The sequence below is a fragment of the Mobula birostris genome, chromosome 17, assembly GCF_030028105.1.
Source record: "Mobula birostris isolate sMobBir1 chromosome 17, sMobBir1.hap1, whole genome shotgun sequence".
NCBI classification, from domain to species: Eukaryota; Metazoa; Chordata; class Chondrichthyes; order Myliobatiformes; family Myliobatidae; genus Mobula; species Mobula birostris.
In genome coordinates, this window is record NC_092386.1 from 11,200,489 (window position 1) to 11,225,714 (window position 25,226).

The following is a 25,226-nucleotide window of genomic DNA, read 5'->3' on the forward strand; positions in this document are numbered from 1 at the left end:
AACCCTGATTTAACACCAACCTAATCACGGGATGATTTACAATGACCAATTAGCCTACTCGGTACATCTTTGGTCTGTGGGAGAAAACCAGAGCACCTGGAGAAAACCTATGGGTTCCACATGGAGGACGTACAGAGACTTATTACAGAGGATGCTGGAAATGAACTCACAACTTTGATGCCCTGAGCTGTAATAGTGTTGCACTAACTGTTACCTGACACCTAACCTTTATTAATTTTGATCTACATGTGACAAATAAATCTTAAATAAAGCTGATCTTTATTTATAACCTCCACAAAGGCCATATTGCAAATGGCAATGTCCAAAGGACCATAAAACGTAGGAGATGAATTAGGCCCTTTGGGGGCCAAATTAGTCTTCCCTATTCCAACATGGCTAATCTATTATCCCTCTTAACCCCATTCTCCAGCATTCGCCTTTGACACCCTGACTAATCAAGAAACTTTCAACCTCTGCTTTAAATATACCCAATGGCTTGGCTTCTACCAAATTCCACAGATTCACCTCCATCTATCTAAAGAAATTCCTCCTCACATCTGTTCTAAATGGACACCCCTCTATTCTGAGGCTGTGCCCTCTGGTGCTACACTCCTCCACTACTGGAAAGTTACTCTCCACATTCAATCTGACTAGGTCTTTCAATATTTAATGGGCTTCAATGAGATTCCCCCTCAATCTTTCTAAACTCTAGTGACTACGGGCCAAGAGCCATCACATGCTTCTCATACATTAACTCGTTCATTCTTGGAATCCTTCTCAATGCTCTGTAGCCTCTCCAATGCTAGCACATCTTTTCTTAGATAAGGTGTCCAAAACTGTCATTGAATGTTGACGGTAGATGCTTAGTCTCTCCATTGTTGAGGTGGTTATCGCATGATGTCAGCTCCTGTCTGCTTTGGTCTTACTGCATGCAGGAGTAAGAACACAAGAACTGAGAGCAGGGGTCGGTCTTCTGGCCCATGACGTCTGCTCCACCATTCAATAAGTTCATAGCTCATCTGGATGTGGACTGACCTCCAGCTACCTGCCATTTCCTTGTAACCCTTTATTCCCTTCCTATGCAAAAATCCATCAAACTGTGTCTTAAATACATATAGATAATGAAGAAGCCTCCACTGCTTCTCTACTTCCTGGGAAAGGCAGTTTCTCCTCATCGCCATCTTAAATAAATAGCAATAAATAACATGAAATAACAGAGCTCTTTTTCTGGTTATTTCATGTTGTCATTATTTATTACTATTTATTTATATTTGCATTTGCATAGTTTGTTGTCTTCTATACCCTTGCTCTTCCATTGATCCTGTTCACAGTTACGATTCTATAGATTTACTGAATATGCCCACAGGATAAAGAATCTCAGGGTTGTATAGGGTGACATGTATGTGAGTGAGTGTCTGAGTGAAGCCTCCATCGGTCAGGGTCAACCATGGATGTTGCATCCTAGCTATCTAGGTCACAAGCCTGTGCAGTATGACATGGAGGGCAAGCTGTTGCCCATGTAGTAAGCTCCCCTTCTCCATGCATCTGATGAATCCAAGGGAACGGCAGAGACTGATACAGTTTGGTCCCTGCATCATCGCAGGAGTTGCCAGTCAACGTTGAACTCCAGCTCTGCATTTTTCCCTCAGGGTTTACCCCCGAAGTCTTCCCCATGAGCGGGTATGGCTGCAAGACAGTGGAGGTTTGAGATCAAAGTTTTCCTAGCCTAGATGAGCAGCCAAACAAGGCTGATAAGCCCCATTTGCCCAAAATGACTGGTTTTAAGGCACCAGTAACCTGCCTTTGCCCCTTCTCCTGTTGGTAGAAACTGTTCCACTGGGCTTAGTAGCGAAGACACGTGAAGGCCAGGAGCTGGACTTGATTGTCAGAGGCTATTTGAGGCACATGCTATTGGGAGCATTTAATAGATAGTGAGAACTGTCAACATTTCCACCCCCGGCTATAACAACCTTAAGGACATGTATGTAATCTGAGAATAAATTTTACTTTGAACTTTGAAATCTATTCCCCTGAATTTTGAGGCTACACCTCCTCGTTCAACTCTCACTTGCCAATGGAAACAAAATTCCCTGCCCCTATCTCATTTGTGCCTTTTATGATTTTATATGTTTCTGTACAAACTCCTCTCAAACCTCTGAATTCCACTGAATATGCTGGAATTCAGACTGCCCCCCCCCTCCAGAGTCCATCCCTTCAGCCCATGTTTGGACAAAGGTTCAAAGTTTCAAAATACATTCATTATCAAAGCACGTATGCAGTTTACAACCCTGAGATTTGTATTCCCACAGACAGCCACAAAATCAGCATGGATTTGTGAAAGGAAAATCATGTCTGACGAATCTCATAGAATTTTTTGAGGATGTAACTAGTAGAGTGGATAGGGGAGAACCAATGGATGTGGTATATTTGGATTTTCAAAAGACTTTTAACATAGTCCCACACAGGAGATTAGTGTGCAAACTTAAAGCACACGGTATTGGGGGTAAGGTATTGATGTGGATGGAGAATTGGTTAGCAGACAGGAAGCAAAGGGTGGGAATAAACGGGACCTTTTCAGAATGGCAGGCGGTGACTAGTGGGGTACTGCAAGGCTCAGTGCTGGGACCCCAGTTGTTTACAATATATATTAATGACTTGGATGAGGGAATTAAATGCAGCATCTCCAAGTTTGCGGATGACACGAAGCTGGATGGCAGTGTTAGCTGTGAGGAGGATGCTAAGAGGATGCAGAGTGACTTGGATAGGTTGGGTGAGTGAGCAAATTCATGGCAGATGCAATTTAATGTGGATAAATGTGAAGTTATCCACTTTGGTGGCAAAAATAGGAAAACAGATTATTATCTGAATGGTGGCCAATTAGGAAAAGGGGAGGTGCAACGAGACCTGGGTGTCATTATACACCAGTCATTGAAAGTGGGCATGCAGGTACAGCAGGCGGTGAAGAAGGTGAATGGTATGCTGGCATTTATAGCGAGAAGATTCGAGTACAGAAGCAGGGAGGTACTACTGCAGTTGTACAAGGCCTTGGTGAGACCACACCTGGAGTATTGTGTGCAGTTTTGGTCCCCTAATCTGAGGAAAGACATCCTTGCCATAGAGGGAGTACAAAGAAGGTTCACCAGATTGATTCCTGGGATGGCAGGACTTTCATATGATGAAAGACTGGATGAACTGGGCTTGTACTCGTTGGAATTTAGAAGATTGAGGGGGGATCTGATTGAAACGTATAAGATCCTAAAGGGATTGGACAGGCTAGATGCAGGAAGATTGTTCCCGATGTTGGGGAAGTCCAGAACGAGGGGCTACAGTTTGAGGATAGAGGGGAAGCCTTTTAGGACCGAGATTAGGAAAAACTACTTCACACAGAGAGTGGTGAATCTGTGGAATTCTCTGCCACAGGAAACAGTTGAGGCCAGTTCATTGGCTATATTTAAGAGAGAGTTAGATATGGCCCTTGTGGCTACGGGGGTCAGGGGGTATGGAGGGAAGGCTGGGGCGGGGTTCTGAGTTGGATGATCAGCCATGATCATAATAAATGGCGGTGCAGGCTCGAAGGGCCGAATGGCCTACTCCTGCACCTATTTTCTATGTTTTCTATGTTTCTAAAACAAAGAAAACCATGGAACCCGTTCAAAGAAAAACATCAGCCCTCAGCCTCCGGCCCCCATGCACAAAAAAAAACACGCAAATGGCAACAAAAGAATTCTGAGATGTCAATAAAATTGAAAGAATGCAGAGAAAATTTACAAGAATTTTGATGGGACTTGAGGATCTGAGTTATTGGGAAAGGTTGAATAAATTAGGGCTTTATTTCCTGGAACAAAGGAGAATGAGAGGAGATTTGATAGAGGTATACAAAATTATGGGGGTAATAGATAGAGCTAACACAAGCAGTCCATTTCCACTGAGGTTGGGTGAGACTAGAACTAGAGGTTAGGGTGAAAGGTGAACTATTTAAAGGAAAGCTGAGTGGGAACCCCTTCAGTCAGAGCGTGGCGAGGATGTGGAGTGAGTTGCTAGTGGAAGTGGTGGATCTAGATTTGATTGCAACACTTAGAGACGTTTGGATAAGTACATGGATGGGAGGGGTATGAAAGGCTCTAATCCAAGTCTGTTTCGATGGGACTGGGCAGAATAACGGTTTGCTACAGACTAGATGGGCAAAAGGAATGTTTCTGTGTGGAGCACTCTATGACTGAGAAGAAGATAAATTTCTTCTCTAGGTGTTTTTGTGAGTCGTTTGAATTGTCTATTGTAGTGAGCTGTGAAACCTGAATCATTCAATCTATTCAAGGCTAAGATAGATAGATCTTTGAACTGTGGAGAACTCTATGATTACAGGGATCGGTAGAAATAATGTGAATGTATGAACACCAATGACTATATTGTATTATAGAGCAAGCTCAAGGAACCACGTAACCTATTCCTGCTCCTATTCCTTGTATTGTCCTGTAACTGGTAATAGCTTCATAACAAATGTTCAGGTTGAAAGGCCAACCACTGGACCAAAAGCATTAAAAACATTAAGCAAAGCCTTTTCTTAAAATTAACTCTCAGGGATATTTTTACAAAAGGAAAAGATTACTATGAGCTTTGAGCATTCCTATAGGAGTTCGGCTGAACATTAGTGTTCCACTGACAGTCCAAAGGCATTGCAGCGCTCCATTCACTTAGAGTAAACCATTGTGGTTTCCATTTCTCTCAGCTGCTCTGCAATCTTGTGCTAACCTGTTTTTTTATGGATTAGGGTGACTTTTTCCCCACAAGATTCCAGAAATCACATCAGCTAAAGCTTCTTTCATTTGATGTTCCAAGATGAAATCACCACAATTGTTGAAGTTGTACACAGACATCCCACCTCTCCCGGAAGTTCCGGGAGTCTCCCGCATATTAATAGTGGCTCCCTGATGCCCGCAAATTATATACAATATCACGGAAATCAATTTTTTTGACAGTGAGCGAGAGAAAACGAGAGAGAGCACGCATGAGAGAGAGAGCGAGACAGAGCGAGAGAGAAAGCAAGCGAGAGCGCTTGAGACCGTGTGAGCGACCACGAGAGAGAGAGCGAGAGAGAGAGAAAGCAAGCGAGAGCGCTTGAGAGAGCGAGAGCGACCATGAGAGAGAGAGAGAGAGTGCACGAGCGAGAGCGCACCATGGCAGAGTGTTCCAAAAAATATATAAAACGTACATCACCCCAGACTACACTAAAGTGTACCCCTGCCTAATAGGGGTCAAAATAATGACAGTGTTGCTGGCTGCACTGTTTACAACAGTGACTTTTCTATTGCCCATGGTGGGTTAAGACTGTAAAAGACATGTTGAGGTGAGTTTAACAGGTGTCATTCGTTCATTAGCATAGCTAACGTTATTTAAACTAGCTGGCCAGCTGCTAAGGAGCTACTCTATTGCAGAATTTCAAGAAGTCTCCCGCAAATTGATGGTGCTACCTCCCTGAAATGAGTTTTTGCAGGGTGGGATGTCTGACTGTACAAGATGTTAGTGAGGCCTAATTTGGAGTATTGTGTGAAGCTTTGGTCACCTACCTACAGGAAAGATGTCAATCAGGTTGAAGGAATACAGAGAAAATTTACAATGATTTTGCTGGGTCCAGAGGACCTGAGTTATAAGGAAAGGTTGAATATGTTAGAACTTTCTTCCTTAGGATGTGGAAGATTGAAAGTCGCACCCACCACAATGGAAAAAGCCTGCTTGCATTTACCCTCTCTATATCCCTCATAATTTTGTATACCCCTAGTAATTTTGATTGGGTAAATCTAAGAAGGCTTTTTGCGCTGTGATTGGCTGGGACTACAGCCAAAGGTAATGGGTTAAGGGTGTAAAGTGAAAAGTTTAAGGGGAACATAAGGGGAAATTTCTTCACTCAGAAGGTCATAAGAGTGTGGAATGAGCTGCCAGCACAAGTGGTGCCTGTGAACCTGATTTCAACATTAAAGCGGAGTTTTGATAGGTACGTGGACGATAGGGGTATGGAGGGCTATGGTCCCGGTGCAGGTCGAATTGGGTAGACAGTTTAAATAGTTCCAGCATGGACTAAATGAATGAAAGGCCCTGTTTTTGTGCTGTTCTTTTCTTTGACTCTATCCAGTAAAGCACACCTCTTCTGAAAATGTGCAACCTAGTACAGAGTCACGGAATCAATATATTAAATAAACAAATTATTTATTTATTTTCAGTTATTCGGAAATACGGTGCAGAATAGTTTGGCCCTTTGAGCCAGCAAGTCATAGTTTAACCTTAGCCTAACCATGGGACAGTTTACAATGACCAATGAACCTACCCGGTACATTTTCGGACTATGGAAGGAATCCGGAGCACCCAGAGGGAACCCATGCATTCCATGAGGAGGATGTACAATCTCCTTACATAGACACCGGAATTAATCGCTAAACTCTGATGCACCAAGATGTAACATCATCACGCAATACCAACGTTCCAAAATGCTTTATAGCCACTAAAGGTGTTCTCTTAGTGTCATCGCTGTCAGAGTATTCCTCCTGGACTGGCTTTGCACTTACTCCCCCAAATTATATTTTTTGGAATGATTTTGTAATTATTCCAACTATATTCACATTCAAAATCTTTGAACTAGTATTGTTGGTAGAATTTAAGAATCCTGGAAAAAATGAATTTCAAACTAGTAGTTCAAAGTTTAAAGTAAATTTATTATCAAAGTACATGCTGTATATGTCACCATATACAACCTTGTGATTTATTTTCTTGTGGGTATTCCCAGTAAGTACAAAGAAACAAAAATATATACCATATATATGTAGATGCGCTCAATGGTGGGGAGGGTTTTACCCTTGATGGACTGAGCTGTATCCATTACTTTTTGCAGTCTTTTCCATTCAAGGGAATTGGTGATCCATATGTAGTCATGATGTAACTAGTCAATATATTCTCCAATGGAAACATACACGTAGTTTGACAATAAATTTACTATGAACTTTGAATCAGTATTTTTATTTTATGTGAATGGTATTTTTGCAACATCAGTGAAATTTAGACCTTGGAAACAGCCTTGGTAAGGTCAGATTTTTGGGATAAAGTCATAACTTACCAAGAAGATTGAAGTCTGAAGGGATACATGGAGGAGATTGGGGCTGAGAGGGAAATGGATCAGCCGTGATGAAATGGTGGAGCAGACTCGAAGGGCTGAGTAGCCTAATTCTGCTCCTATTTCTTATGCTCTTATGGTCTTATAAATAAGACATCACGAGACAATGAGCAGCTTCAAGTTCTTGGATGTCAACGTCTTAGTGGATCTTTCCTGGACTCAGCACACTGATGTAGCCATGAAGAAGGTGTGGCGGTGGTTCTACTTTATTGTGAGTTTGGGGGAATTTGACATGTCAACAAAAATTCTTGGAACTTTCTACAGATACACAGTATGGTGGAGAACATTCTGATATATTGCATCATCATGAGTCATATTGTGTAACATGGTGTCATGACAACAGCTTTTCCCGCAATGTCAGGAAGACAAACGTGTTGATCATTAACTTCATGGGGATTGGGGAGGGAGGTGCACAAACCCCTTAACATCAACAGTGCTGTGATCCAGAGAGCTGAGAACTTTAAGTTCATGAACGTGAACATAACCAATAACCTGTGCTGCTCTGATCACGTAGATGCCATTGCTGAGGAAACTCACCAATACCTCCACTTCCTCAGGAGGCTAAAGAAATTTGGCATATCCCTGTTGAGCCTTACTAATTTTTATTGATGCACCATGGAAAACTTCCCATCTGAATGCCTCACAGTTTGGTACAGCAACTGCTCTGCATGTGACCGTAAGAAACCGCAGAGAGTTGTGGTCTCAACTCAGCTCCTCATGGAAGCCAGCCTCCCCTGTACAGACCCTGACTACACTTCTCACTGCCTCAGTAGAGCAGCCTGCATAATCAAAGACCCCATCCACCTCAGAAATTCTCTCTTCTTCCCCCCTTCCATCAAGCAGAAGATCCAAATGCCTGAAATCACACACCAGCAGACTCAAGGACAGCTTCTATCCCGCTGTTATCAGACTCTTGAAAGTACAATAAGATAGATTCTTGGCCTCACAATCTACCTTGTTATGATCTTGTACCTTACAGTTTACCTGCACTGCACTCTTTCGGTAGCTTTTATATTCTATTCTACATTTTTATTGTTTTACCTTGTTCTACTTCAGTGCGCTGTGTAATGACCTGATCTGTATGAACAGTATTAAAGACAAGCTTTTCACTGTGCCTTTGTGTTGGGGACGTGGCCAAGTGGTTAAGGTGTTTGTCTAGTTACCTCAAGGCTGCTAGTTCGAGCCTCAGCTGTGGCAACATGTTTGTGCCCTTGAGCAAGGCACTTAATCACACATTGCCCCACACAGACTTCCAATCTGCGCCTTGTAAGGCATGAAAATGCCTGACACAGGCTTCTCATGGTCTGAGTCGAGGTTCCCTCCCCTCCCTCCCTCAGGACCTGTAGCAGCAGGTTCAGGAACAGTTATTACCCCTCAATCATCAGTCTCTTGAACCAGGAGGGATAACTTCACTCAACTTCACTCACCTCAACATTTAACTTTTCTCACAACCTGTGGTCTCACTTCATTTCATATTCTCAATGTTAATTGCTTATTTATTATTATTAATATTATTATTATTATTGTTTCCTCTTTCTCTTTGAATCTGCAGGGTTTTTTTTTGCAGTTCAGTTGTCTGCTTCGTTGTGTGCTCTTACATTGATCATATTGTGTCTCATTGTAATTACTGTGATCACCCTACCAGAGAAGGAATTTCAGGGCTGTATATTGTGGCACATACAGTACTGTGCAAAAGTCTTATCTATAAATATATAGCTATGATGCCTAGATTTTTGCACAGCTCTGAAGTAATGTAATGTTTTGCACTTTACTGCTGCCCCAAAATAAACACATTTCATGACATATGTGAGCAATGATAAATCTGATTCTGATCTGGGTCTCTATTATGGACTGAGAGGAGGGGGAGTGGGAAGCACCAGAGAGACATTCTGTAATGATCAATAAACCAATTGTTTGGAATCAAATGACCTTGCCTGGAGTCTCAGGGCTGGATGTGTCTGCACCTGCACCACCCCCTTCCCCCAGCATTCCTTCTCTGCTCCCTATCCCACACCCCTCCCGTGACACTTTACGCTCACCATTCCAACATCCTTTGCTCCACCAGATTTACAAACTCACTGTCCCCTCTATGTTGAGAAATACATTACTGTGCAAAAGACTTAGGCACCCTAGCTATATATATGTACTTTGATAATAATATTACTTTGAACTTTGAACTACACATAACAATAATAAACTAATTATAATTTGAATATTGTTGTTTCTTTTTGCATTAATTGAATGCTTCAGCCAGGTAGAAAGCACTGGCACTGGTCGTTCTGAACTGGCGAGTCTTCTTTGTTGTCATAGCTAAATAAAGAAAGGGATGCCTTGGAATGTAATGCAGCTCAGTTAGATTTAAAGAACACTTTTATTCAAACCATTGAATCGGAAATGGAGAACTAATACAGGCTATACACATAATCCTTGCCCATGTGCTCTGGTAACAGAAATATAATTGCTTTCTTTATAGATACCCAGTGATCTGAGAAATAATTTACCTTTTAATATGATACTATGATGTAACATGATAATATCTATAATATGAATGGCAATAGAAAGGGTATAGATAGGGTAAATGCAAGCAGAATTTTTCCACTGAGGTTAGATGAAACTAGGACTAGAGGGTGAAGAGTTAAGAGTTTAAGGAGAACATGAAGGGGAACTTCTTCACTCAGAGGTAGTGAGAGAATAGAAAAAGCTGCCAGAAGAAGTGGTAGACGTGGGTTCGATTTCAGCATTTAAGAGAAATTTGGATAGGTGCATGGATGGAAATGTTATGGAGGGCTATGGTCTGGGTGTAGGTCGATGATACTAGACATATGAACAGTTCAGCACATACTAGATGGGCCAAAGGGCTTGTTTGTGTCCTGTAGTGTTCTATATCTATACAGTTCTCTATACTCCCTTACAATGACTCAGCTACATTGCAGAATAATAACTTTAAAGATATGATAGAAATGGTGTCGTGGTTTGCTTCTAATATTGTTCAATAATACTTCTAATATTTTAATTGTTTACTATAGGACAATATAGGTGATTACCTAGCATGTTAGGCATATTAAGGCACTGGTAGATTGTTATAGAAGAAGCTTAGAATCAATTTGGAATTGGTTATTTAGGATCAGAGTAGAATCAGGTTTACTATCGCTGATAAACGGTTATGTTGTGAGCTTTGATGTTTTGCGGCAGCAGTATAGTGCAATAAATAATTTTTTAAAACTGTAATTTACAATAAGAAATATTTTTACAAGTAAATAAATAAGTAATACACTAAGAGGTGTAGCATTCATGGGTTCATTGTCCATTCAGAAATCCAATTGCAGAGTGGAAGAAATGTTCCTAAACTGCTGAGTTTGTATCTTCTGGCTTCTATACCTCTTCCCTGACGGTCGCAATGAAAAGTGGGAATGCGCCATATAATGTGGGTTCTTACTCATGGATACCATCTTCTTAGGGCTTTGCCTTTCGAAAATATCTTCGATGTTGGGGAGTGCCCACAATGGGGCTGCTGAGTTTGGAACCCTCTGCAGCTTTTCCTGATCTGTGTTTTGGAGGGTCCATATCAGGCCGTGATGCAACCAGTCAGAATGTTCACCAAGGCACATTTATTGAAACTTGCTCGGGTCTTTGGTGACACGCCAACACTCCTCTGGTGTGACTTTGGTACATCTCCGCATCACAATTTGGAATTCTGCCAACAACAAGCTGTGTCATCGGCAAATATTTAATGAGATTCATCCACCAACTAGTAATTTCCCTTCTGCATGGCTAGGCTACAGATTTTCTGTACTTTTACTTGGAGTTGATTGAAATATCACAGTTATCTTTTATCGATTTGTTTTGGGTAACTTTCTTCGATCTTAATACATCCACTGATTTTACTCTGTTTTGCTTCCCTAACAGGAGAATTATGTGAACCCAATCCATGTGAGAATGGTGGTACGTGCATGGCAGGGTTGGCAGAGGGATCATTTTCATGTGAGTGTCCTGAAGGATTCACAGGTCCCAGCTGCTCTAGTATTATGGAGGTTGGTAAGTGTAAGCACAGACCTCGGCAACACCTACTTCTTGCATGCCTGCCTCTTTTAACACTACTGAATATTAACCTGTGCCATGGAACCGGATAATTGTACTCCAGCACCTGTTATGTTCTTGCTACCTTGTCCTGTCTCATATCTTTAAATGCTTGCTGTTTTTATTATTTGTTATATATTACTAACTAATTGTGGGAGAATATTATTAATTTTTTTCTATTTAAGAACCATAAAGATAATTAGGTTCAGTGACTGCAAGTTTTTTGGAGACAAGTATTATGTCTTTATATTAACCATAGGTTAATGAGAATGAAACTGTTTTCAAATGAACATTACTTCAACTGTTCCACAATATACATATCAGTTTAAAATATTATAAAACTGAACCTTAAAAGAAATTTATTTTAATTACCTATATGAGATTGATGCATAATATAAATGGAGAGCCATGTGATACGTTTTGTAACTTAGCATTCATTCAGTGTTAGCTCAACACAAGCATGCAAAACAAAATTATATTTAACATTAAATTCTTTCTGTAGTGATTTCATGGGTGCAGCATGATATAACTTTATACCTATTGGAAATGACTACTAGAAACACGAAGGTTGAGCAAATAGGCACAGTAGTATAGTACTTAGTGTAATGCTATTACAGCACCAGCAACCTGCGTTCAATTCCCGTTGCTGTGTGTAAGGATATAGTACAATCTTCCCGTGACTATGCGGGTTTCCTCCGAGTGCTCCGAGTTCCTCCCACATTCCAAATATGTACGGGTTAGTAGGTTAATTGGCCACTTGGGTGTAGCTGCGCCGTGCATGCTTGTTGGGATGGGAAGGCCTGTTACTGTACAGTATCTTTAAATAAATTCTTTCAAAGATTACCTTTATTTGTCACATGTGCATTGAAACATCATCAGATTAAGTCAGTGAGGATCGTCCTGAACACCCTGGGATTGTCACACTTCCAACACCAACATACGAGGGGTGATTGATAAGTTTGTGGCCTAAGGTAGGAGGAGTCAATTTTAGAAAACCTAACACATTTATTTTTCCTACATTTACACACTTAGTCCAGCGGTCGTGGAGCACATGGATCCCTTCTTTGTAGAAGTTGGCGTCTTGGACCTCCAGTAGTGGTCCACAGCAGGGGTGATTGATAAGTTTGTGTCCTGAAGGAGATGTTATTAACTTAAAACTTTCTGCATTTTCACTCAAAGAGTTGAACTGCATGTGCCTGTAATGAGAGCTGTATAACTCATCTCCTTCTACCTTAGGCCACAAACGAATCAATCTGTGGACCACCTGGAGGTCCAATACGCTCTTGTTACATGCACGTGCAGTTCAACTCTTTGAGTGATAATGCAGAAAGTTTGAAGTTAAGAACTCATCTCCTCTTACCCGAGGCCACGAACTTATCAATCACCCCTTGCAGCATGTGCATAATTTACTAATTGTAACCTGTATGCCTAGGGAGTGTGGAGGTGACTGAAGGACACAGGGAAACCCATGTGGTCAGGCACAGAACGTACAAACTCCTTACAGACAGCAGTGGGAATTGAACCCCGATCAGTGATCACTGGCGCTGTAATCCTGTTATACAAGCCACCTTCCTTTTAAGAGGAATTAATTGATCCTTTTTGTTTCAACCAGAATGAAACTCTTTCTCTGAAGTATAAAGCAGAGGTTGATAGATTCTTGATTAGTCAGGGCATCAAAGGTTACAGGGAGAAGGCAGGAGAACGGGGTTGAGAGGTGTTGTGTATTTAATACTTAAATAAGACTTGAGTAATCCAGTATATGTAGTGGTTGATTAAGCATTCTTGTTCGTTTAAACAATAATTATGGATGATATGTAAAATATAATAAAATATAATATGATGCTAATTGCATATCTCATTATGCAACTACGAAATGTATAGATCACTTAAAGTAAAAGACAAAGTTACACCACTTTCTTGAACTCTCATGTCTTTCCTTGAATCAGTTTAATGTTTTGAAATTACAAAACATAACAAGAGGGATAATAAATCAGCCATGATAGAATGGCAGAGCAGACTCTATGGGCCAAATGCCCTAATTCTCCTCCTTTGTCTTATGTCTTAAATCACAGTTTTTTAGATGTGTGAGTAAATGTATGTTATATTCGAAAATTTACAAAGAAAATCTAAGGTCATGTGAGATTTGAATTTTAAGTTACTGTGAATATTATGTCTAGCTAAGTCAAAGAGAAATCATGTAACTAAGGAATTTTGTGCTCAGCTATAGCTATGTGCACTAAGACCAATTAGCACTAGGTCTTATTATATAAGCGACACAAAAACATGGATAGGAACAGACTTCCCGTATTCCTTAGAATTCACAGGCCTTGACACCAGAGGAAAATTGACCACATGTGCAGCCAAGTGACTAAGTTAACAGAAATCATTGTAGATCAGAAGAGGGGGAAAAATCCTCAGTGGCTGAACTCATTTTAGTAGGAAGAGTGAGAAGAGTCAATTTAGGTGTTCTGGTAAAATTCTAGAGGATGTGTACATACCAAGTTCAAAGTAAATTTTATCATCAAAGTACAGATATGTCACTAGATACATCCCTGAGATTCATTTTCCTGTGGGCATACTCAACAAATCTATCGAACAGTAACTATAACAGGATCAATGAAAGATCAACCAGAGTGCAGAAGACAACAAACTGTGCAAATGCAAATATAAATAAATAGCAATAAATAACGAGAACATAAGATAATGAGATAAAGAGTCCTTAAGGTGAGATCATTGGTTGTGGGAACATTTCATTAATGCGGCAAGTAAGTGTAGTTATCCCCTTTTATTCAAGAGCATGATGGCTGAGGGGTAGTAACTGTTCTTGACCCTGGTAGTGCGAGTCCTGGGGCTCTTGTACCTTCTTCCTGATGGCAGCAGTGAGAAGAGAGCATGTCCTGAGTGGTAGGCTGTGTGATGATGGATGCTGCTTTCCTACAACCGTGTTTCATGTAGATGCGCTCAGTGGTGGGGAGGGATGTTTGAAATTGTTGGACAGTTACTGGAATAGGCAGAAGTGCATATGAGAATTTAGAGTTCATTAGTAGAGGTACAGAGTGCGAAGCAGGGAGTTATAGGATCAAAGAGTTGTACAGAAGCACCTTTACTTCCTGAGAAAACTAAAGAGATTGGGCCTGTCCCCTAAAACCCTCACTAATTTTTATAGATGCACTGTAGAAAGCATTCTTCTAGGGTGCATCACAACCTGGTATGGAAGTTGTCCTGTCCAAGACCGGAAGAAGCTGCAGAAGATCGTGAACATGGCGCAGCACGTCACACAAACCAATTTCCAGTCCTTGGACTCACCTTATACTGCACGCTGTCAGGGCAGTGCTGCCAGGATAATCAAGGACACGACCCACTCAGCCAACACACTTTTTGTCCCTCTTCCCTCCGGGAGAAGGCTCAGGAGCTTGAAGACTCGTACGGCCAGATTTGGGAACAGCTTCTTTCCAACTGTGATAAGACTGCTGAACGGATCCTGACCCGGATCTGGGCCGTACCCTCCAAATATCCGGACCTGCCTCTCAGTTTTTTTGCACTACTTTACTTTCCATTTTCTATTTTCTATTTATGATTTATAATTTAAAGTTTTAATATTTACTATCGATTTGTACTCCAGGGAGTGGGAAGCGCAGAATCAAATATCGCCGTGATGATTGTACGTTCCAGTATCAATTGTTTGGCAACAATAAAGTATATGGTATAAAGAATCGAAAAAGAGCCCTAAATCTACCACATCAATATCCATCAGCATTAATCCCAACGAACATGCAATAGATCCACCCTGCTGTCCTAACTGGGTTAGAGTTTCTCTTAAATGGCGCGGTTATATAATCTTCATGAAACAAAAGTTAAGTCACAAATAGAGTAATGTATCTAATTCAGGTCACGGCACTTTAGAAAGCAAGCAAATTTCTAACAGAGATTGCAGAAGAAAATTATTATTGCCTTTCTGGGGATGAGGATTTTTAGATGCGATTCATAAGGTAAGGTGAGCTTTATTTGTCACATGTACATTGAAACATCAAAACACACAGTGAAATGCACTGCTTGCATCAAATCAAATCAGCGAGGAATGTGCTGGGGGCAGCCTGTAAGTGTCGCCACTATTGTGGTGCCAACATAGCATGCTCACAACTCACTAACCCTAACAAGTATATTTTTGGAATGTAGAAGGAAATCAGGACACCCAAAGGGAAAACATACGGTAACAGAGAAAATGTGCAAACTCCTTACAGACTGCTGTGGGAATCGAACCCCTGGTATAGTAAAACAATTGCGTTAACCACTAAGCTACCGTGCTGCCCATTGCTGCCCCAATTTAGATTGAGAGCATTCTCCTTCATGAAAGTACATACAGAGAGGATTTACATCGGTGGCACACCAGTGGAAAGTTTCAAACTCCTGGGAGTGCACATCTCACACAATCTCTCATGGTGCCAGAACACCTCCTACAGAATCTGGAAAGCTCGCCAACACCTCTACTTTCTGAGGAGGCTGAAGATTGCTGGAGTGGGCAGACCAATACTTACAACCTTCTACAGGTGTGCAACAGAGAACATCCTAACGTGCTTCATCACTGCTTGGTATGGAAACTGCACTGCAGCGGACAGTAGTTAAAACTCCCCAAGGCATCACCAGCACCAACCGACCTGCCATAAAGAATATATATACAGAAATGTACCCGAAAAGGGCCAGTAACATCATTAAGGATCCCTGCTCATGGACTGTTTGTTCCACTCTCATTAGGAAGGAGGCTACGTAGCATCCATACCAGGACCACCAGACTGTCATAAAGAGGTGTTGTTAGCGGACTCAAATGCAAGACACAGACACTGAAGTACTAGGAACTGGACTTCGTTTATTAAGAATGCTAAGGAAGCCAAGGAGCGAGGACAAAATGATAACACGAAGGTAGACGTAGAGTGACAACCTGGACTTGAACTGGAAAACCTGGACTTGTACTTGGAATTTGACCCTCGACTTGGACTTGGAACTTGATTGTCGCCTTGGACACAGGACATAGAACACTGAGCCGGGGCTCCTCCTTGAACACAGGTCATAGAGCCGGGACTCTTCTTAGACACAGGACACGGGACACTGAGCCGGGGCTCCTCCTTGGACACAGGTCATAGAGCCGGGACTCTTCTTAGACACAGGGCACAAAACATTGGGACCGGTCCCCCCTCAGAGTAGCGGCAAATGGCTGGACATACCCAGAGGAGGAGAGGACACAGAGAAACAAAACCACACAATGATAGACTGTTATTTATCTTGACAGGGATTCTGACAAGGTTACTGACGAGGTTACTGATGAGGTTACTGCCAAGGACACTGCTGAGGATACTGCCAAGGTTACTGCCGAGGACGGTCCAGCAAGGAATCACTGGACCCTAGAGCCATCTATGTTGCCAGCCCGAAACAAGAATCAGGTGCCTCAATTAAGGCACCCAACGGAACAAGGGAAAAACAGAATAACTGGAGTACAGAATCCACGGACCAGACCGTGAACCGGAATGCAGACATCACGGACCGGACCATGACACAGACTCAAAAACAGTTACTTTCTCTTAGTAGTAAAGCTGATCAACATTTCCACCCGCTAACCCACCCCTCCACTCCCACCACTACTTTATTATTTTCTGTCAATCACCTTCTGTACAAACACTCCTGTGCCTAATGTCACTTCATGGACATACAATCGATCTCTGTATATAAGCCATCTTATATATTTATCCATATTTATTGTGTTTTTCTAAATTATTGTGTTCTTTATCTTATTGTGTTTTTTTTTTATTCTGCATTGGATCGGGATTAACAATTATTTTGTTCTCCTTTACACCTGTGTACTGGAAATGACATTAAACAATCTTGAATCTTGAATCTTAATGGAGATGTATGGGTTCATGGCATGTTTAGTGTATAGTAGGTAAACAGTGGGAATCAGTTCCCATCAGCAGATGGTTCAAGGACTCTAGGGGGTCACAGAATAACAATACAGAGGAAATGCAAAGCAAGTCTTACGAAGATAGTTTGAGCACATTAGGGCTTTTTCTATGGAGTGAAGGAGGATAAGAGGTGACTTGATAGAGGTGTACATGGTCATAAGAAGATTAGATTGAATGGACAGCCAGAGATTTTCTTCCAGGATGAAATTACTAATATAAGAGAGCATCATTTTAAAGTGATCAGAGAAAGTAAAGATGGGAAAGATGGGGGGGGGGGGAGATTGTCAGAGGGAAGTGTTTACACTGTGAGTGGTGAGTGTATGGAATGGTGGTAGAGCCAGGTAGATTAGGGATATTTGAGAAACCCTTAGGCTAAGACTTACTACTACTACTACTACTACTACTACGTTGACTCAGGCCTAGGGGGCCAGCGTCAGGCACAATGATGGACTCTCCACTTCTCCCTCTCCCTCATCAGTGTGGTCAGTTCATCTACATTAGCCGCGCCGCTGTCTTCTAGGAGCGTGTTGACCATAGTCTTGGGAGGGCGCCCAGGGTTCATCCTCCCGTGCTTGGGCTCCCATATTATGACTAGGCTGGCAGGTAGCACAGGGTGGCGTAGACAGTGTCCCGCTAGTTGCAGTCTTCTCACCTCGATTTTAGTGGTGAGCATCAGTAAGTTGTTATAGAGCTCGACGTTCGTCATGTGTTGTTGCCAACTCCCGTCAAGAGCCATCCGGAGCATTCATGTATAGCAACCATCTAGAGACTTTCGCATCATCCTGGTGAGTGTCCACGTCTCGCATCCGTACGTGAGAATGGACTCTATGACTGCTATGAAAATCCTCTTTTTAAGCCCTCTGGTCAGGTTCAACTTCCAGATTTCCTTCATGTTGTTCATAGCCCTCCACGCCAGCGCCTTCCATATCTTCATGTCCTTCTCTGAACTCATCATTCTTGACCCGAGGTACTTGTAGTCAAAGACTTTCTTAATGGTATCATTCTCTACGGTCTTGAGAGTACCTTCGTCGCAGTTAAACGCCATGTACTCTGTCTTCTTAGCATTTAGGTGAAGTCCAACTTTATTGCATTCTATTTCCACTAAGACCTGGGCACATGAAATGTAGAAAGAATGGGGGCTGTGTCGGAGGGAACTGTTAGATTGATCTTCGAGTGTTAAAGGATCAGCACAACATCATGAATTGAAGGGCCTGTATTGTTCTCTGCTGCTCTGCTGTTCTCTGCCCATCGTTCTATCGCAATTCCAATGACCCTGGTTCAGATGTGACTTCTGGTGCTGCTTATGTGAAGTCCTTCCCCTGCTTGCTCCAGTTTCATCCCAGGCCAGAAAGACGTGGATAGTAGGATGTTAATTGGCTTCTACTGTAAATGACCCCAGATGTGCAGGTGAGCGGTACAATCAGAGGGCAGTTTAGAGACAACAAAATGCTATGGGTAGGACTTGCATAGATGGCTGCTTGATCATCTTTGTGGATTCAAAGGCTCTAACAACAGTTGTTGATTGTATTCTGAGATTGACTGACTTCAATCACGTAGAGTGTAAAATGTACCGTGGTATTGAATTGCCACGCTGATGATTCTGTGAGCAGCTGCAGGAGTGCATGTAAAATCAGAATCAGAATCAGGTTTAATATCATTGGCATATGTCATGAAATTTGTTGTTTTGTGGCAGCGGTACAGTCCAATACATAATAATAAAAAAACTGAAAATTATACTAAGGGAAAAATCATGAGCAAGTGTTCATGGATTCATTGTCCATTCAGAAATCTGACAAGAGGAAAGGAAGCTGTTTCAGACATGTTGAGTGTGTGTTTTCAGGTTCCTGTAACTCTTCCTTGATAGTATCAATGGGAAGAGGGTGTTTGTTCGTTCGTTATTTGACATGACTTTTATTTTATGACTTGGGCAATCATGGTCTTTCCATGAACATGATTGTTCTTGGCAAATTTTTCTACAGAAGTGGGTTGCCTTTGCCTTCTTCCGGGCAGTTTCTTTACAAGATGGGTGACCCCAACCATTATCAATACTCTTCAGAGATTGTCTGCCTGGCATCAGCGGTCGCATAACCAGGACTTGTGATATGCACCTCCTACTACCATCCACCACCTGTTCCCATGGCTTCACGAGACCCTGATCGGGGGGAGTTAAGCAGGTATCACAGCTTGCCCAAGGGTGACCTGCAGGTTAGCGGAGGGAAGGAGCACCTTACACCTCCTTTGGTAGAGACATATCCCACCCAACCACCCTGTCCTGGGAGATGTTGTCCTTTAATGACGGATACTGCTTTTCTGAGGCATCGCCTCAAAAGCTCAACAGCTTAGGATATTTTTTTAAACAACCAACAATCTTCCAGAGAAACTCAGCAGGTTGTGTACATCTGTAGGGGGAAAGGAACTGTCAGTATTTCACGTTCCTCCAACAGATTGATTATGGCTTCATATTTCAGATTCTGCTGTCTCCTGTGTCTCAAATCTTTTTTTTTAACAATGCTTGCCTCTGTTCTAATTTCCCTACCTAACTACCAAATGTAACTACGATGCAAAATTTCTTGCAGAGCAACTTGTAAATAAAATATGCATAATATCAGTGAACAAATGAAGGAATGCATGTCAGCAATTTTAAAACAGAGTTTGAAAGAGAATTGTAATTCTGATTTTCACCATTTGAAGCTTGCTACCAAATCTGGAACAAAAACAAGGGAGAAATGACTTCAGAGAAAATAATCAGTCTTCTTGTGCTCTTTGTCTGAGATATTCCCAACAAGGGTTCTGCTGAAGCCAAGTGCCCGCAACTCTTTATTTCTGTGGAAGATGTCAAAGCCAGAGGTTCCTACAAGTTCATCCTATCAAAGTCATGGGGATTGCTGGTGAGGCCAAGGTGTATCACATTCAAGCACAGGGACAGAAAGCAAGAGTGCATTAGAAGCAAGAGATGACAGTGGAACATTAAGAAAAAACTCAAGATAATAAGGCCAAGTTCGCATGGAAATTACATTTGACCAATTATTTGAAGAAGTATCTAGTGTACCACACCTGGGTTTCCATGGGCATTTGATAAGGTGAAGTGTCAAAGTTAATTGAAGGAAAAAAGCTTAACATGTAGGAGATAACATACTGGCACGGTTGGTAGATTGGCTGACTGATAGGAAACCGACTATCAGAATCAGAATCATGTTTATTAATTATTCTATTTTACTTAGACATATACAGCAGATGAGCTGCTCCACCAAGCAACCCACCTATTTAACCCTAGCCTAATCATAGGATAATTTACAATGACCAATTAACCAACCTACCGGTACATCTTTTGGAATACACATGAATGCAGTTGAATGAAACAGCTGGGACCAGGGAGCAAAACACTGAACCAACAGTCACACACAGCACACAGTACATATAACACATATATTTATGATAGCCAAAAAGCATAGTTACATAAAAAACATTCAAAAAATAATAATATATCCCAGGTCCCTGAGGGTCATGGCTGCGTAGATGTCCTGGAAATGAGGATATTGATGGGATTGCAGAGGTACTGGTACAACTAAATTAGCCATCATCCAGTTAATATGACGCAAACTCAAATTTCAAAGTACATTTATCATCAAAGTATGTATATGTCACCATAAACTACTCTGATATTCATTTTCTTGTGGGCATTTACAGGAAAATAAACATTTATGATGAACTGTAATAAAGATTGACGAACAAGCAATGTGCAAAATGAGACAAAGTGTCCAAAAAAATACTGAGAACATAAGTTGTAAAGAGTCCTTGAAATTGAGTTTGTAGGTTTGTGGAATTAGTTTGTAGTTGATGTGAGTGAAGTCATCCACACCAGTTCAGGAGCCTGATGTTTGTAGGGTGATAGCTGTTCCTGAACCTGGTGCTGTCAGACCTAAGGTGCCAGTATCTCCTTCCCGATGGCAGGAGGAAGTAGAGAGCATAGTCTAGATGGTAGGAATCCTCAGTAATGGATGCTGCTTTCATGCGGCACTCCTTGTAGATGTGCTCAATGGTGGGTAAGCACATTGAGAATTTCCAGTAATGCCCCCCACCCCCTCTCCTTCACCATTTCCCATTCTCCTTTTCCTTCTCTCACCTTATCTCCTTCCCACCCATCGCCTCCTCGTTCTCTTTTTTCCATGGCCTTGGATCTTTTTCACCGATTTACTTCCCAGTTCTTTACTTTCATCCCTCCCTCTTCAGGTTTCACCCATCACCTTGCGTTTCTCTCTCCCCTCCCCTCACCTTTTAAATCTACTCCTCAGCCTTTTTCCCCCAGTCCCGCCGAAGGGTTTCGGCCTGAAACATTGACTGCACTCTTTTCCTAGATGCTGCCTGGCCTGCTGAGTTCCTCCAGCATTTTGTGTGTGTTTAACATTTCCGTGTTGGTTTTATCTATTAACACATTCCTTTCCACGTTCTGGTCAATTTTAGACCTGGATTACTGCCAGTAGGAGTCTCTACAATGCTGTTACAAAGCTGGCTGGACTGTTTGCTGGATTTAAAGATTAAAAATTAGCTTTATATATCACGTGTATTCAAAATCATACAGTGAAATGCACTGTTTTTGCATCAACAACCAACACAGTTTGAGGAAGTGTTGGGGGCAGCACGCCAGTGTCGTCAAGCTCCTGGCACCAACGTAGCAAGCTGATAACTTACTAACCCCACCCCATACACCATCGGAATGTGGGAAGAAACCGGAGCACCCTGAGGAAACTCATGTGGTCACAGGGAGAACATACAAACTCCTCACAGAGAGTGGTGGGAATCGAATCCCAATCTTATAGTTGGTGCTGTAAAGTACTACCCTACCTGCTACACTACCTTGCAGCCCTATTCCCCTCTGATACTTAGTAATATTAACTATGTTAATAGAATTCATCATTATAAAAAGGGGCAGCACAGTAACGTCTTCTTTTGCCTGTTACGCCACTAATCCTCCATATCTGGCGGTGTTAACGGCTTCCTTCATCATGTCAATAGCTTCTTCTCAGTTGACTGTCAGTCATGCAGATCCCAAGTGGAGACTCAGGAATATCGTTGCACTCAGATGTAGAAGGATTCTTCATTGATGTTTCCGTAACGATTTAGTTTGACCAGTCAGGGTTGTTAGCCCTGAGCTGAACCCACGAACCTGGAGCCTCAATGGACCACTCTTAGTCTGGCTGCTACCCTTTGACCCGTTCGGCATGGGTGACCCGACCAAGAGCCAAAGCATAAAGCCCTGACTCCAGCTAACATAGCTCTCTGGGTCACTGAGGCACACAAGACTCTAAACTATGACAAGGTAGTGGAATCTTGGAGGGGCACAGTAAGGCAGTGCCTTGTATCCTGAGGCTGGTCCTAGATTCCCAAACAGTAAGAAACATCCTCTCCAAGTATGGAATACTTAAGGGGAGCTTCTTCACTCAGAGGGTGGTACGAGTGTGAAACGAGCTGCCAGTGGATGTGTTGGATATTGATTTGATTGCAACACTTAACAGAAGTTCGGATAAGTACATGGAATGGAGGGTATGGAGAGCTATGGTCCAGGTGCATGTTGATGGTTCAGTATAGACTAGACGGACCAAATGGCCTGTTTCTGTGCTGTAGTATGACATTCTGTGTTTTTGTCCTGTTGCATTAATATTTCGGTTTTCCCTGATTAAGTTTCCATGTTAAATACATGGCCTGCTGCATTTGACTATTTTTCATGTCCGTACATACATGTTTTGTCCACCGGGTGGCTTTGATACAACAGGTTGAATATTTCCAAAGATTTTGGCCACAACTGTATTCATTTTTTTCTTTCAACCTGTTTATTTTGATGTTTTACTCTTCTGTCTCTTAACTTCTCCTTTTCCAAGTTTAATTATCAGTTGTTTCAGCACTCCAGCCTTCAAACCCAACAATATTACTCTCTTTTACTGATCTTCTTTGCTCACTGTATTGCAATCCCTACCAATAGACTCTTCCCCAATCTCCAAAGCCTGAAACAATAATTTGTTTACACAACATATAGCCCTACTATTAGTTAGTTGTGATGAAAATAGCTGTAAACAATGTTGAAGCATTTTATTTCATCACTTGAGTATGATGTACCCCTATGAGGTTGTCTATTGGTGGGTCCAAGGGTAGTTGGAAAGGCTGATTCAGTGTCCACGTATTCTGGTACAGTGTGGACAAGAGTACAGTAAGTGGTGGCTGCAGTCTTTTGGCTGTTCTGTCTCTCCTTTCACAGCTTGAAGCAAAAATCAGGTTAAGAAATGTGCAGAGAACAATACCTGAAAATCTAATCCAATTCATATCTTACGGGGGCAAACAGCAAAATTGAAACAGGGCATTTAGAGACTATTATAAAGTGTTCATGTTCAGAATTCAGAGATCGGAAGTTCAGAGTAATTTTACTAACAAAGTACATATTTGTCACCATACACCACCCTGAGATTAATTTCCTGCAGGCATTCACAATGAAAAACAACAATAGAATCAATTAAAAAGTGCACACAAGAAAGACAAATATTTAATGCACAAAAGACAACAAAATGTGCATATACAAAAAACCCCAAAATAATAATTTTAAATAAATAAACAATAATTATTGATGACATGAGTTGTAGAGTCCTTGAAAGTGAGTCCATAGATTATGAAATCAGTTCAGTGTTGGAATGAGTGAAGTTGAGTGAAATTATCCCCTCAGGTTCAAAAGCCTGGTGGTTAAGGGGTAATAACAGTTCCTAAACCTGGTAATGTGAGTCCTGAGGCTTCTCCTTGGGCACCTGTATAATTGAAGCCTCCTTGAAGCAGGTGAGCACCTTTGACTGCTGGAGCGACCGGTTAAAGTTATCAGCGAACACTCCAGCCAGTTGATCAGGACAGATCTTCAATATCTGGCCAGATTACTTGGCTAGTCTTGGTCAGATGTTTTTCATGGGTTCACCTTTCTAAAGGGTGCTCTCACATTGGCCTCTGAGCCGGAAATCACTGGGTCATTTGGAGCTGTGGGAATTTATGAAGTGCCTCCAGGTTTTGTTGGTCAAAAGGAGCATAGAAGGCATTGAGCTCATCTGGGAGCGAAACCTTGTTGTCACTGATGTTGCTTGGTTTCACTTTGTAGGAGATGATTGCATTCAAACCCTGTCACAGTTGTTGAGCATCATTCTGTGATTCATGTATGGTCTGGAATTGCCACTTGACATGTGAGGTGGCTTTCCAGTGATTGTACCTGGACCTCTTGCATTTAACTTGATCACCAGATCTGAATGCCAGTGACCTCACCCTCACGAGATTGTGGATCTCTTGGTTCATCCAGGGCTTCTAGTCGGGAGACTCTGAATGATTTTGTGGCGACACACTAGTCAACAACTGTCTTTATAAAGTTTGTGACCAATCATGGGGTCTGCAACTTTCGTTCAGTTTTGCTGATGAGTCCTTGAACACGGCCCATTCTACTAACTCAAAGCAATCCTGTAGCGACTCCTCCCCCTCTTCGTGTACTTACCTCCTGGAGCCTTGCTCTTTAGCCTCTGTGAGAATTCAGGTCGGAAGAGGACAGCCAGATGATTAGGTTTCTCAAAATGCGCTCTAGGTATGGATTGGCAGGGGTTATTAATTGTAGTGTAACAGTGGTCGAGTGTGTTGGGACCCCTGGTGCTGCAGGTGCTATGTTAATGATAATTGGACGGACAGTTCTTCAATAAAGCCTGACTGAAGTCCCCGGCAATGATTTGAAAGGCATGGTGGTACCTTGTTTCTTGTTTGCTAATTACATTTGTCTTTGGCATTATATAAACTGTGGCCATGATCACAGAGGAGAAATCTCTCAGTAAGTAGAATGGATGGCACTTAATCATTACATGTTCCACTACTTCTGAGCACCATGAAACACAGTCCCCATCCCTTGCCCACTTCAAATCAGCGTTCGGTCCATCCAGTGGATTGTGAATCCTTGAGCTGGAGTTTCGCAACTGGCTTATCCATTGGCTAGTTGCTTGTTGGCAGAAGTGCTAGAGGAGCTGGACTTGGTTTGG

At 41.9% G+C, this 25,226-nt stretch overlaps 1 protein-coding gene across 2 annotated transcripts in view; it reads left to right on the forward strand.

The window, feature by feature from the left end:
* The window catches only part of LOC140211501 (EGF-like repeat and discoidin I-like domain-containing protein 3), a 298,350-nt gene that overhangs the window by 66,961 nt on the left and 206,163 nt on the right, over positions 1 to 25,226 (forward strand). For both annotated transcript variants that reach the window (XM_072281267.1, XM_072281268.1), the window contains exon 2: positions 11,066 to 11,194. In XM_072281267.1, coding sequence (XP_072137368.1) covers positions 11,066 to 11,194 — 129 coding nt within the window. The remainder of the gene's footprint in view (positions 1 to 11,065; positions 11,195 to 25,226) is intronic.